This window comes from Microcaecilia unicolor, chromosome 1, assembly GCF_901765095.1.
Source record: "Microcaecilia unicolor chromosome 1, aMicUni1.1, whole genome shotgun sequence".
Classification (NCBI taxonomy): Eukaryota; Metazoa; Chordata; class Amphibia; order Gymnophiona; family Siphonopidae; genus Microcaecilia; species Microcaecilia unicolor.
In genome coordinates, this window is record NC_044031.1 from 554,538,067 (window position 1) to 554,551,997 (window position 13,931).

The 13,931-nt window shown below is 43.6% G+C and overlaps 1 protein-coding gene across 2 annotated transcripts in view; it reads right to left on the minus strand.

Annotated features, from left to right (window-relative positions):
- Window positions 1-11,067: 11,067 nt before the first annotated feature.
- AZIN1 (antizyme inhibitor 1) overlaps window positions 11,068-13,931 on the minus strand; it is a 281,655-nt gene continuing 278,791 nt past the window's right edge. For both annotated transcript variants that reach the window (XM_030217535.1, XM_030217541.1), the window contains exon 12: window positions 11,068-12,867. In XM_030217535.1, coding sequence (XP_030073395.1) covers window positions 12,756-12,867 — 112 coding nt within the window. In that variant the 3' untranslated portion in view covers window positions 11,068-12,755. The remainder of the gene's footprint in view (window positions 12,868-13,931) is intronic.

Here is a 13,931-nt window from a genome sequence, read left to right on the forward strand (position 1 = left end):
TCTCCTTTGTGTTGGAGGAATTGTAGGCAGAGGGGCACTATGGGCCATATCTGGTGGTCCTGTGTCAAAGTCAGGCATTTTGGAAGGCTGTCCAATATCGCCTCCAAAGATAGATTGGTCGGCCTCTCAAATGGGTACTGTAATTTTTTCTCTTTCCTAAGAAACCTCCGGGCTTGACCACTTCACAATCTCTGCTGGTTCGATATGCAATGATGGCTGCCAGGGTCACATTGGCTGCTCAGTGGAGGTCTCCTCTGGTTCCCTCCTGGATCAAATGGGTTAATAAATTGTGGTATGTTTGTGAGATGGAGAGGCAATGGGCTCTGCATCATAGAACTTTGGCCAAATGGGAAGCTATTTGGGAGCCTTTTGTTACTAACTGTGCGGGATGAAGCGGATGGTGGTGGTGCGGGGGACCTTGGTGGGGTGGGTTTTTCCCCCCTCTTTGTTCTCTTATTGTTATAGGGTGGGGGGGGGAAGACAGGGAGTTGTGGGATGGGGGTCTTATAGTTTAAAATGTTCTTAAACAACTAGAAGTGTCTATGTGCCTTTACTGGCTTGGGATTGAGGGAGCATTGAATTGTGATGCACCGGGTTGCTCTTTTCCTGGTTTCGGTTGCTGTTAACGACACGCTATTTCATATATGTGCATTGTGATTTTCTTGCAATTTTCAATGTATTGTGTATTCCCATTGAAGACTTCTAAAAATTAAAAAAAAAAAAAAAGACGACATGCAGAGGGAGAAAAATGATAAATGGACAGGAGATATGGAAAGAGTTAGAAGACAAAGGCAGTAACCAGAGACTGCGACCTGCACAATTAGAAAAATCAGATGCCAGATAGCAAAGGTAAAATTATTTTTTAATGTAGAATGAAGTAGCCATGTTAGTCCACTTTACAGGTTAATAAATAAAAACAAAAAATGTAAAATGACAACTTTTTATTGGACGAAATACATTTTTTGACTTGCTTTCAGAGGTCTAAACGCTCAGGGGGGCCCCGCGCGGCGCGCCTCGACTCCGCCTCCTCCTCCATCCTGCTCCGGCCTCCGGGTGCTGCCTTCAGTTCTGCGGCGCTCCGAGTCCCGCCACCGCCAGACCCAGCCAGATGAGACTGCTCTGTGCCTCCTGGAGCCTGAATTCTGCGCTCCCAGCGCCACGACGCACTCTGTCACCCCGTGACACCTCCTGACCGCGCTGATGTGGCGCGTGATCCCCCCCCACCCCCGCGACGCGCAGCCCGCCGTGACACAGTGAACTTCCTTCCTCAAGGGCGGGCCGCGTTGTAGTGGAGGGCTGAGGGCACACCTACAGCCTGGTTCTGCTGCGGTGGTCTGATGGACTAAAGGGAAAATAGCAGCAGCAGCCGGTAAGTCCTAATTTCGCAGTGATTTTGAGAAAGAGAGAGATAGGGGAAACAGAGGGAAGGAAACAAGGGAGACCTGCTGGAGCAAAGGGGAGGTGGAAGATGTGGAGAAATGCTGGTCTGAGTGGATTGGTGGAGAGAACAGATAGACTGGATCAGGAGGAGAGATGCTGTTCTATGAGGGAGGGAGAGAGGCTGGACCAAGGGTGGGGGTACAGAGGGTAGAGAAGAGAGAAAAGCTGGACATGGAAAGGAACAGGAACATAAACAGGAAATGCAGACCATGGAAGGGAGCATAGGGCAAGTGGATAGATGCTGACTATAGAGGAAGGGTAAAGACAGGGACACTGGTGGACAGGGTGAATAAGAAGAGAGAGACAGGGGAGAGATTGAAGGATAAAGAGAGAGAAAACACTGAATGGAAGGGGGATGGAGTGGGAGATGTTGGATGGAGGGAAGAAAGAGAGAAACACTGGATGAAAGATCATGTGACAGAGGGGGGAGAGGGGACATGCTGATTGAAAGGAGGAGAGGAGACAGAGAATGGGAGACACGGAAGGGGGAGAGAGGAGACACATTGGTTGGAATGGGAGATTGGGGGGCACTGGATGAATGGGGAGAGGGGAATACACTAGATGGAAGGGGGAAAGAAGAAATGCCTTATTTCAATTTTTTTCCTTTATTTTTATTTGTTAATTTGTAACGTGATTGGAATATGTCATGTTTTAAAATTTACATCTGCTATCTTTACATTTTGACATATATTTTAGTATTGCATTCATTGGAGTCTAGTTTCTTGGGGTTTGGTTTAATTTCAGAAGTTCTTAAAATCATATTAGTGTATTTTTAAGAATATGGGTTCAAGAAAATTTAAATACTTTACATATGACTGTACATCTGAGGTATGCCTAGTTATATTGCTGTAAATTAATCCATAAGCATTTTTGTCTACATATTTCTATTTTTAGTTCATGGTTACTTATTCTATACCTGGTAAGGGTCTATCCGTGTTCTGTATGTGTGAAAGACCAGGTATTCTGTTAAGACTATCTATGTAGGGCTGATTTGTTCTAATCCGGCTTGTTTAGTTTTCCAATATTGATATTGCATTGTTTACGTTGCTGCCCTTGCTGTGTGATTCCTGGAAGTTAGTGCTATTATGGTATTGTAGAATTCTTCTTTAGGTCCTAAGGACATTTTTTGTGTTTTATATCACTTTATTATGTGTGGTACTAGTCTTTGGGATGTGATGTTAGAGCGCGCCTTTCTCAGCAGTAGCTCAAGGCGAGTTACATTCAGATACAAAAGTCAATCCTTCATTCTTCATGGAAGCTTCGCGGCAGTAGGGGGAGCTGATTTCAAAGCAGCACACCCAGGAGCAGGAGGACTAGATTTAGGACAGTCAGTCTATCTCCAATATAGCTGATTTATGGAAAAATTTGCTACTGTAAATGTGTTGTGGTTTTGTCTTTAATAGGAACCTATGTACTTACTTACATCTGTTTTGGCTACTTGGGGATCTCAGTGTTACCTCTCTGGTTTGATGGGTTACAGAGTAATAGGGGAATCTGAAAGTACTGGATCTTTTCTTAATTAATATTTTTCCTTTATTCTCCTTTGTTATGAGAATTGGAACTACTAATTGTAGTGGACTTGAACTGAATAATTTCTGGGGGGGGGGGGGGGGGGGGGGGGTCATGATAGTATTGTGCTTATTTCAATCAGTTTTTACAAGTTTAGCTTCATTTGTCTTTATTTGAAATTTCGTAAATAAAAAAGTTTCTACAAGTTGCATAATCTTATCAATGGGGCGGGACTAGGATGGGGCCCCACCAAACTGGTCTGCATAGGGCCCCGCACTTGCTAAGACCGGCCCTGTCTAAACCTCCTTCCTCAGGTTAGTAAACTCCAAAAAGCTAGTCAAAAATTTTATTAAATTAGTTCAATGAAAAGGTATATTATACATTTTTGTTTCAAATATTTTTTTTTTATTCATTTAGTGAGTGGAATGTGTCAGTTTCTGAAATTTAAATCTGTTAGTCTGACTCAGTATGGCTAATCTTATGTAACAATTTTTATAGGTCCCGAGTGACTTTTTTTTGTGTTACTTTTCAATATGCCTAATATTAGAATTTGGACTTGATTTAGCTCATATTATTCTCAGTAGTAGCTCAACTTTCACTTGCTAACCTTGAATCTCACTAATTGGGGTGGTACTTTTCACAATTGGGACGGGACACCCTTGGTATCTCTGCACTCTCGAAACTGGACCTTAGCACTGGTGCTTGTGTGTCATCCAAAAGTTCTGGCTGCCTATTCTATAGAAATGCACTTTCCTTCCAACTATATTGTTCAGCCATCAAGCTCTCAGTTTGAGTAACCACTTTATTCTTTGACATATGATACATATCTACTATCTAAATTTAATAAAAGGTATTACTTGTTACTATTTTACTTTTACTTATTTTTTTTGTGTTCAGATAATTATGGAAGCCCCATCTCTGATCCTGCCTCCTTTAGCCTCCCCAAACAGTTGGGCCACTGACCGCCTATGGGTTAAGAGCACCAGTGTTAACATCCAGAGGTGGCTGGTTCAAATACCACTGCTGCTCCTTGTGATCTTGGGCAAGTCACTTAACCCTCCATTGCTTCAGGTACAAGAATTAGACTGTGAGCCCTCCAGGGACAGAGAAATCCTCAGTACAGCTGAATGTAACTCACCTTGAGCTACTACTGAAAAAGGTGTGAGCAAAATCCAAATAAAATAAATAAATATCAGGACAAAACCAGGCATAGTCTGTGTGATTGGTCCCAAATCTATATAAATAATTCTCACCTGCAACATTCTGAAGCTCACTCTGTGGGAGAGAAACACTGAAGGCTAGGCTGTCAGCAACACTCACTCACACTCATGCACCACTCACTCTCACTCATAGACCCGCCCTCAGCAACGCCCCTTCCGGACATAATTCGCAACCCCAACGTTCTAAATGAAGCCTCCAACCGGAAGTTGAGGCGTCGAGACCACCTTTTGCCCATTAGTGTGCCCCGCCCTCGCGTCACAACGTGACGAGGGCAGAGCACACACACTCCCTCTCTGATTGGCTATGATTGCCTCCTGCCGCTCCCTGGACCACCCTCCCTCTCTCCCCTCCAACTTCCAGCCCTGCCCTTGGACCCGAAGCACACTCTCTCCCTCCCCCCGGGCCCCCTCCTCTCTCAAGTCGCCGGCGCCACTGCACATCACCCCGCCCCCAGCCCTCCCTCACTCACCCTCCTCCCCGATGTTCACTGCCCGCACACTCTGGCCGCAGCGACCCGGCTACAGGACCGACCTCAAACCACTCGAAGGTGCCGCAAGTGCCACCGCCTGAGTTCGTGTGTCAACCCTCCCAGCCATGGAGCTTAGTAAACCCTTCTTCCTCCTGCTAGCCCTTCCCCTTTCTTCCCGACCTCCTCCATCAGGGTTGCGAAGGAGGTGCAGCAGCGGCATTTGCGGAAAGCCGAGGGAAATAAAGGCGGCCAATCACGAGCGCCGAATGGGAGGTGTGTGTGTGCGAGCCGACACCATCAGCTGGGAGCGTCATTTCCGGTACCTGCGCTGACACAAACAAGGACGTGCGAGTCAGCAACTGCTGCAGCCACAGCTGTTGTCCTTGCTCCACGGGTCATAGCACCACTTGCCTCTTTGCCAGGCAGCTGCTATTCCCCACTCCCGCACGACGTAAGGCTGCTCTCAACTTTTTCAGTCAGAGGGAGGGCAGAAAGTTGCGTGCAGCGTGAACACATCTAACAAACAAGCCTTACAGTTCGCCAGATTGCACGTGTCGGGACTCGCTGTCACCCTTTCTCTGAGCGACGCTTCGCTGTGGTACGGTCGCATGGTTCCAAATCTGCCACAAACTTTGCAGGATGCCAATTGTGGGGGGGGAGAAAGGGAGGGGGGGAGGGGGCGAAAGGGAGGAACAGGACAGGGGCAAACGGGAACACTAGGAGTGGGGGAAGGGAGAACGGCGGGAAAACACTCTCTCACACTCGCTGTCTCACATACCCACTCGCACACACTCATTCTGAAACACACAAACACACTCACAGATACAGAAGCACCCAGAACTGTCTCACATACGCACTCACGCACACTCATTCTTAAACACACACTCACTCACAGATACACAAGCACCAACTCTCAATCTCTCTCTGACACACAATCCCACAGTCACACTCTCTCTCACACAGTCACTATCACACACACACACACTCACTCACTCAAACATACACACTACAAGGAAAACCTGGCTAGCGCCCGTTTCATTTGTTTCAGAAACGGGCCTTTTTTTTACTAGTTGTTTAATAAGCTTCTGCAAATGATTAGATTAGAGCCATTTCAAGTTAAGAAAAACCTTATCTTCACTTCCTTGACACATTTGATGTTATGTAAAAGTTCCCTCTTGACCATCAGTAAGGGTATTAATGGGCAGCTGAACAACAATCTATGGCATGCAGCAACTGTCCTGTCTTTCTTTCCTTTAGACTAAGTTGTAAATTCCTTTCCTAATTAAAATAACTTATTTTTGTTAATCACTTTGATAGTGTTATGATTGGGGATGTGAGCCCCTGTGCCCTGACTGAGCATGGCGAAGATGGAGTGCCACCGCGCTCAGTCAGGCAGCCAGACAACCCAAGCTTCACCTGCACTTAGCCACTGTCCCCCAAGAGTTCAGCCCCTGGGTTCAAGCGGCCGGCAGGACTTCCAGAACCAGAAGGGTTGCGCGACCACTGACCAGACAAGCGGGAGCGCAGACACAGTCCTGGAACAAGGAGTCAGTGAAGCAGCAAAAACAGAGAACAGTCCGAAGTCTGGGCCAGCAGCAACACAGTGTGAAGTCACAAATCAGTCCGAAGGTCTGGGCAGGCAGCAACACATCGTGAAGTCAGTAAACAATCCGAGGTCAGGAACACAGGAAAACACTGGAACAGATGAAGATCACAACCTCTATGCAAATAGAAGCCGAAGCAAGGAAGGACTGGAAACAGGGCTTTAAATAGTGCAGGGATTAGGCTCAACCATGTGCAGCTGTTCCAAGATGGCCACCCACATCAGAGGATATGCTCTATGCCCAAATATAGGCTTCCTTCCTGAAGCTGCTCAACTCCAAGATGGCTGCCACAAGCTGAGATGCCAACTCCAAGATGGCCGTCCTATCCTGGAGATACCACATCCAAGACGGCCGCCGCATCCTCGAATTCCCATACCTGCGTGAGCAGGCTGCACCTCTGGAGGAATGTAGTAGAGCGTAACAGATAGCATACCTAGTACAATACAATATAAGGGACTTCTATTCTGCATCTTGCCAAAAAGCTTTAGTACGGATTTTAAAAAATGTAATAAAGTTCTCAATTGTCCTTGCTTTATTACTTACTTACTATCTATGCATGATTATTTTTAAAGATTATGAACACTTTCCAAGATAAACTCTTGCAACAGAAATAAAGTCATCCCCATGAAGAGAGCGACTTAGGGCTCTAAAGCAGATCAGCAGCATGATCTGAGTATAAATCCCTCAGAGGGTGATTATATTCCTGTCTGCGCAGATGATTTGTGGCAGGATATACACTGAAATCCTGTTGGAAGGAGAGGATCCTCCACCAGAGACCATTTTAATTCAGTCTGAGAATGAATTTGCACAGGGGGGCTCATATAGGAGAGATTTTAAAGGTACTCTTAAGAAGCTGGTCCTAAAGTGACTCCTGCTAAAGCTCAGTGTGAGTCACAGGCTTCCTTTCTATGGGTTATCATTGGCCAGGATGGGAAGTCTGTAGATTCTCAGCGAATACAGTTGATAACAGAAACTACAACGTTCCACAGATCAGAAAACACGCCAACCACTCCCAGGGCTCAGCCATGAATTTATACACAATTATGCTACCAACCTGGACCAGTCTCCACCATACAGATTTCAGTGGGATCCAGGTGGCAATACCTTCAGTGTGGACTGGACAGGAATATTGAAAAGATTTACACTAGTTAACCCTGATAATGAAATTTAGGGGAAAAAAAAAGGTCTCCTCTTCTTACATAACTTCTCACTCAAGTATAAAATAAATTTCTAGCAGAAAAATAAACCCCTTATAAGCTGAAACTTAATTGTAGTTTGATTTAATAAGATTTGTTTATTTTTGTAGATTCAAGCAAAGCCTACAGTCTGCACCCTGCCATTATATAAGAACTAGTAAAAAAGGCTCGTTTCTGGAACGAATGAAACGGGCGCTAGCAAGGTTTTCCTGGGAGTGTGTATGTTTGAGAGAGAGAGAGCCAGAGCGAATGTGCGGGTGTGTGACAGAGTGAGACTGTCTGTGTGACAGTGTGTGTGTGTGACAGGGCCCCCTCCCCTGTTCCTAATGCCCCTCACCCAGTTCCCTCCCCTCCTTTTCCTCCTCCTTCCCACACTTTGGGTTCCTTAAGGCTTTCAAAAGTCTATGTACCCCTGTGGCCCTAACGCCCAGTATCCGGATACCCCAACGCTTTCCTCCTCACCCCTCCCCCAAGATGTAATACTTTCACGTACTTCATTTTAAAAAAAAAAGTGTCCTATCTACCCCTGTGTACAAATGCCCGGCATTCAGATTGTGTTCCTCTCGTAAATTTTCATTCATTCAGAACTCCCCCCCCCCCCCCCCCCCCGAACACTTTTGGTTCCTTCAGTTTTTTAAAACTCTCCTATGTACCCTGTGTGCTAATGGCCAGCATTCAGATGTTCCCAAATGTTCATGTCTTTCAGTGGTTCAGAACACTCCCCCCCTCCCCCCCATTTAACACTTTCGGTTCCTTCAGTCTTTTAAAACTCTCCTATCAATCCTGTGTCCTAATGGCCAGCACTCAGATTGTTTTGCTTTGCCAAATTGTCTGTCACTGATGTCAGAGCATGCCTGCCTAGCAGACCTCTTCCGGCAGGCACGGTCCCAAGCACATCCTGTTGGAGGTGAGAATTATTATATAGGACTAGTAAAAAAAGGCCCGTTTCTGGAACGAATGAAACGGGCGCTAGCAAGGTTTTCCTGGGAGTGTGTATGTTTGAGAGAGAGAGCCAGAGCGAATGTGCGGGTGTGTGACAGAGTGAGACTGTGACAGTGTGTGTGTGTGAGAATGAGAGTGTGTGACAGGGCCCCCTCCTCTGTTCCTAATGCCCCTCACCCTGTTCCCTCCCCTCCTTTTCCTCCTCCTTCCCACACTTTGGGTTCCTTAAGGCTTTCAAAAGTCTATGTACCCCCGTGGCCCTAACGCCCAGTATTCGGATACCCCAACGCTTTCCTCCTCACCCCTCCCCCAAGATGTAGTACTTTCACGTACTTCATTTTGTAAAAAAAGTGTCCTATCTACCCTGTGTACAAATGCCCGGCATTCAGATTGTGTTCCTCTCGTAAATTTTCATTTCTTTCATTCATTCAGAACTCCCCCCCCCCCCCCCCCCCCCCCCCGAACACTTTTGGTTCCTTCAGTCTTTTAAAACTCTCCTATGTACCCTGTGTGCTAATGGCCAGCATTCAGATTGTTCCCAAATGTTCATGTCTTTCAGTGGTTCAGAACTCCCCCCTCCCCCCATTTAACACTTTCGGTTCCTTCAGTCTTTTAAAACTCTCCTAACAATCCTGTATCCTAATGGCCAGCACTCAGATTGTTTTGCTTTGCCAAATTGTCTGTCACTGATGTCACTGAGGTCAGAGCATGCCTGCCTAGCAGACCACTTCCGGCAGGCACGGTCCCAAGCACATCCTGTTGAAGGTGAGTATTATTATATAGATGTGTGAAGGAACCAGTGAAATGTGGGATTATCCTGTGAATAAAACAGGGAGATCAGTGGAGCCATGTGACTTTGTAAATTAATGTGATTTGAGTTCTTTTTTCTTTCAGAATTCAAGTTATAAATTTAGGGTTCATATAGACACAGGGTTTGATCCACACATGGTTAAACCATCCCAGACAATTTTTGAAATTAACACACTCCAAAGAGCCTCTCTATCATCTGCATTTTTCTACTTATGGGATGGTTATGCCATGTATAATCTGTATAGTTTGCTTACTTGTGCACACAAGTAATTCTAGCTCTATGAAAATGTATTGGTAATCCGATTGGATACCATATATGATATTTAAAAAATATATATATTTTTTATTTTTGATACATTTGTACCCCGCAATGTCCCACTCATGGCAGACTCAATGCGGCTTACATGGGGCAATGGAGGGTTAAGTGACTATATAAATAATTCTCACCTCCAACGTTCAGAACCTCACTGTGTGGCAGGGAAACACTGAAGCCCTGTAGTCTTCTAGGCTGTCAGCACCACTCACTCTCACTCATAGACCTGCCCTCAGCCACACATAATTCACAACCCCAACATTCTAAATGCAAATTTGTAGTTGCAAGATCCCATGAGTGTATGCCCCGCCCTCGCGTCACAACATGATGACGTGGAGGGCAGGGCTATGCCACTCAGCCAATCGCCAGTTCCACGCCCTCCAACGCTACCCCCCCCCCCACGCACTGCGAGAAACAGCGGACTACGCAGGGCCTCCACCCCCCCCCCCCGACACTATGCAGGGGGAGGAGTGCCGTCCGAACACCTGAGCCGCCGGGAACCCGAAGCTGCCGCCCGCAAAAAACAAAACTACTCGCCTGCACCCTCCCCACGCTGCCATCCTGCGCCCTCCCAACGCAGTGCCGTCCGAACACCTGAGCCGCCGGGAACCCAAAGCTGCCGCCCGCAAAAACAGAACTATCCGCTTGCACCCTCCCCACGCTGCCATCCCGACTCTGCCGCAGGTAAACCTTGCTAGCGCCCGTTTCATGGCTCACAAACGGGCCTTTTTTTACTAGTATATATATAATAGTGTATTTGCAGATTAAGCCCAGTCCTGACTTCTGAACAGACCTATCTGATATATTAAGGCATACTGGAACTCTGTGTTTTGTCTGTTTTATCTTATGGGATACACAAGGAACCATTACATATCAGACATTCCTAGACTCAAAACTGACTTCTGGGGACCACAGACCACAATGGTCACGTGGCTCTAGCTCTGGACCCTTCATCAACATCGGTGGTGATGAAGTGATCCATTGGTCTAACAGGCTCGGATGCTGGCGGCACCTTATAGTAGGTAAACGTCTTGCCTTTCCTTTTTACCACAAGTGCAATGTAAAAATAGCAAAGGTAATAAATGTCAAACAAAGAGAAGTGCTTCAAGTGCTGCCTTTACAGCCATCTTGTCTGCAAGATTTTGGTAGCATTTATGTAATATAGTTTTAATTTATACTGTAACTCACAGTGTTTAAGTTTGAAATCACAAGTTTTAATTTTGTTTTTCAGTGTCAAGTTCTACCTTTGATGAAGCCTATGGGCGATTATGTTAGGTCTAATATATGCTTAGGGTTTTATATGCATTTTTAGTTTTTAACATTGGTTTAATATCAGTAAGGCATTAAATTCTTTTAATTTCCTTGTATTTTTACTTTTTTGTCCTATATCCACCAACAGGCAAAGACCACATTAGCTTTGACCCATTGAAGAATCACTGAACCCTTGCCTGGGTGTACAGGACAATTACCCAAATATCTTTAATTAGGTTTCAAAATTTGCTTGTCTCCCATTCTTAAATAAGAAAAATAAAGCATTCACTTACAAAATTTCAAATACACATATTCATGATAAACTCAAATTCTTTTAATTTTGAAGAAAAAGCTGTACAATTTGTTTCTAAAACAATTCAAACATGCATCCTTAAACCTTTGGCACAGTAAAATATGGAACCTGTGCCAATGCACTAGAACTTGGTGGCAGACATTCTAGATTCACCAACATAAGGAATTAAGAATGATCCATATACTGACCAGCTGGTACTGGGAAACCAGGATGTCTACATATCTTGAATGACACTGTTAAAAATACTCTAAAGGTTTATAAGAACATTGCTCTCACAAAGTACCAAAACTACAAAGCAAATCAAAATGGTTCATAAAACTAAAAAGCATGACACTAATAAACCTTAAGAATGACTTACACAGATTTACTTGATACTTCACTTGGACTGGAAGAACTTGTTTTGCTGTAGAAAGTATGACATTGTTAACTTTCAATCCAGTCTCATAGTTAGAAAGAAAGTAAATGGATGTGGTCATTAATAGTATGTGTTGTAAAATCCTGGCTCCAAGAACCCCAGTTTAAATTAGAAACAGACAAGTCAAAAAAACAAAAACAAAGGAAGGGAAGAGGTAGAAATTAGGATAGTAATGAATTAGTACATCCACTGGAACAGTTCAACAATATTTCCACAGTAGAAAAAAAAAAGGATCAGTCACTACATAGGAAAGATTGCTGATAAGCAGAATGTGCTTTTCTGGTACTTCATGTATTTAAATAACATTCAGTGCAAAAGCGCATCAAGATTCGAAAGCCCGTGTTATACAGATTGTTTGTACAGAGCTAACGAGTTCAAATTATATACAAAGTAACACTACTGTTCTATACAGTACAGAACTAGCTTTTACTATAATTTACTACTATAGAACTGGAGTTCTGAAATTTCTTAATGTTAAAAAGTCTAGGTATAAATAATACAGTTTATTCTGTTATCTTTCTTGTAACTTTTATACTAATTTTATCAAACTCAAATTCATTTAAGTTTACCCCTGGCAGTTACTGCAAATTGAACATTCAACTCCCAGTGGCAATGGGATGAAATTGATCATAGTACACTGCAATTTCATAAACTTGGAATAATGAACCAGAAAACTTTTGAACCAGTACCATTACTACCAACCTTCTCCCAAAGTCTAAGCCAGAAGTAAAACCTATAAAATCTACACAAAGTTTATTGCAATCATACAAGAGATACAGCAGGTCAAATACAAATACTAAGATGCAATTTTACATTTATTAAACCATAGCTCAAAGCACAAATTTACACATTCTAAATACACTAGACATACCTAAATCACACTGGTCTCCCCACTGCTACCTTGGGAAGAGACAACTTTACAAGACTTGAACAAGAATTCTTAGTATAAAAACGGTGTACTTGCATGTAAACTGTTTAATGAGGAACCCAAGTGATGGTTTCCATCTCGACTAAGTCATCCATTTTGTTGCATATTTTATTTAAATGCTCAGGGGTCAGAAACTGGCAAGTTTAAATTTGGACATGACATCTAATGCTCCTTGGATACTTCTTACTTACAGATGTTTTGCCTGGTCCCGGTTAGTTATTAGTATTTGATTCATGTTTTAAAGAAAACAGAAATCAAGATTGTTCTTGTTCTTCCACAATGGAATGTTACCAGACAAACTACAGATTTGCAACTGTAGGCATAATTGAAGCATTTTTGCCAGATTAAGCTGTTGTGGAAAAGCAGTCTTCTTCACTCAGCTGAAAGCAAGGTGGCACAAGGAAGAAATTCTTCATCACTGTGTTTGAAGTAATTCCAGCATCCTGCATATCATACCTAGAAGACAAAAAAAAAAATCAATCTTTCATGTTTTCCTCAACAGCGCTACACTCAAAAACACGCAAGGCACAGTCAACACATAGTATTAGTGTTTCTCAAACTCTAGCTCACCCCCAACCCTTAAAACATATCCACCTTCCAACACAAAATTAGCTTTAATTGCAGTTCAACAAGTTACAAGTAAAGCTATATTGCATCTCCAGTTGGAAAACACCCTTTAAAGTATCAAATCAAACTAAAACCACACTCACAATGCTCAGGAAAGAAAACCTATTACCAATTAACTTAGGAACACAGTTAAAAGGACTAAACCTAGTGAAGTGCCTTCCAGTATCACCAGCTACCAGAAGTACCGACCAAACACTGAACTTAATACAAGAAGAGAATAAGGATTCTAATATTAATGCTGTAATCCACCTGGGGACAAATGACCTGGCCAACAATAACAAGTTTAGATCACAGAGAACATTCCATAAGTTTGAGGAGGGACTGACATCTTTGGTTCAGACTGCACATTTTTCTGAAGTTATTCCTACATGTGGGAAAGGAGAAGACAGACTATGTAAAACAGAGGAATTCAATAAGTGGCTCAAAATTTGGTATAAAGAAGAAAGGTTTCAGATACATTTCAGTATATGGCAAAATCATAGGCTATACTGTAATGATAGGCTACATCTTTCTGTGATGGGAAAAAGGATCCTTGGGAAGAAATTCAGACAATATGTTTCTAGATATTTAAACTAGAGGGTGGAGTTGACGAAAGGAAACATGGGAATTGAGAAAGTTACCCCCAGAAAAAACATGATGGCAGAGGGAAAGGTCATGTAAATAAAAATAACCATCCTAACTCAATCAGCACAGGGAAAGCAATGAGCACAAATGCTCACAGCTTAAGTAGAAAGGTTCAAGATCTGCAAGCTCTGTTTGAGGAAAACTTGGATATTGTTGCTATTACAGGGACACGGTTGAATGATTCCCATGAATGGGATGCGACCATACCAGGCTATAATCTGACGTGGATTGGAATGTCCTGTCAGCAGAATTGGAAAGAAGTAGAGAGA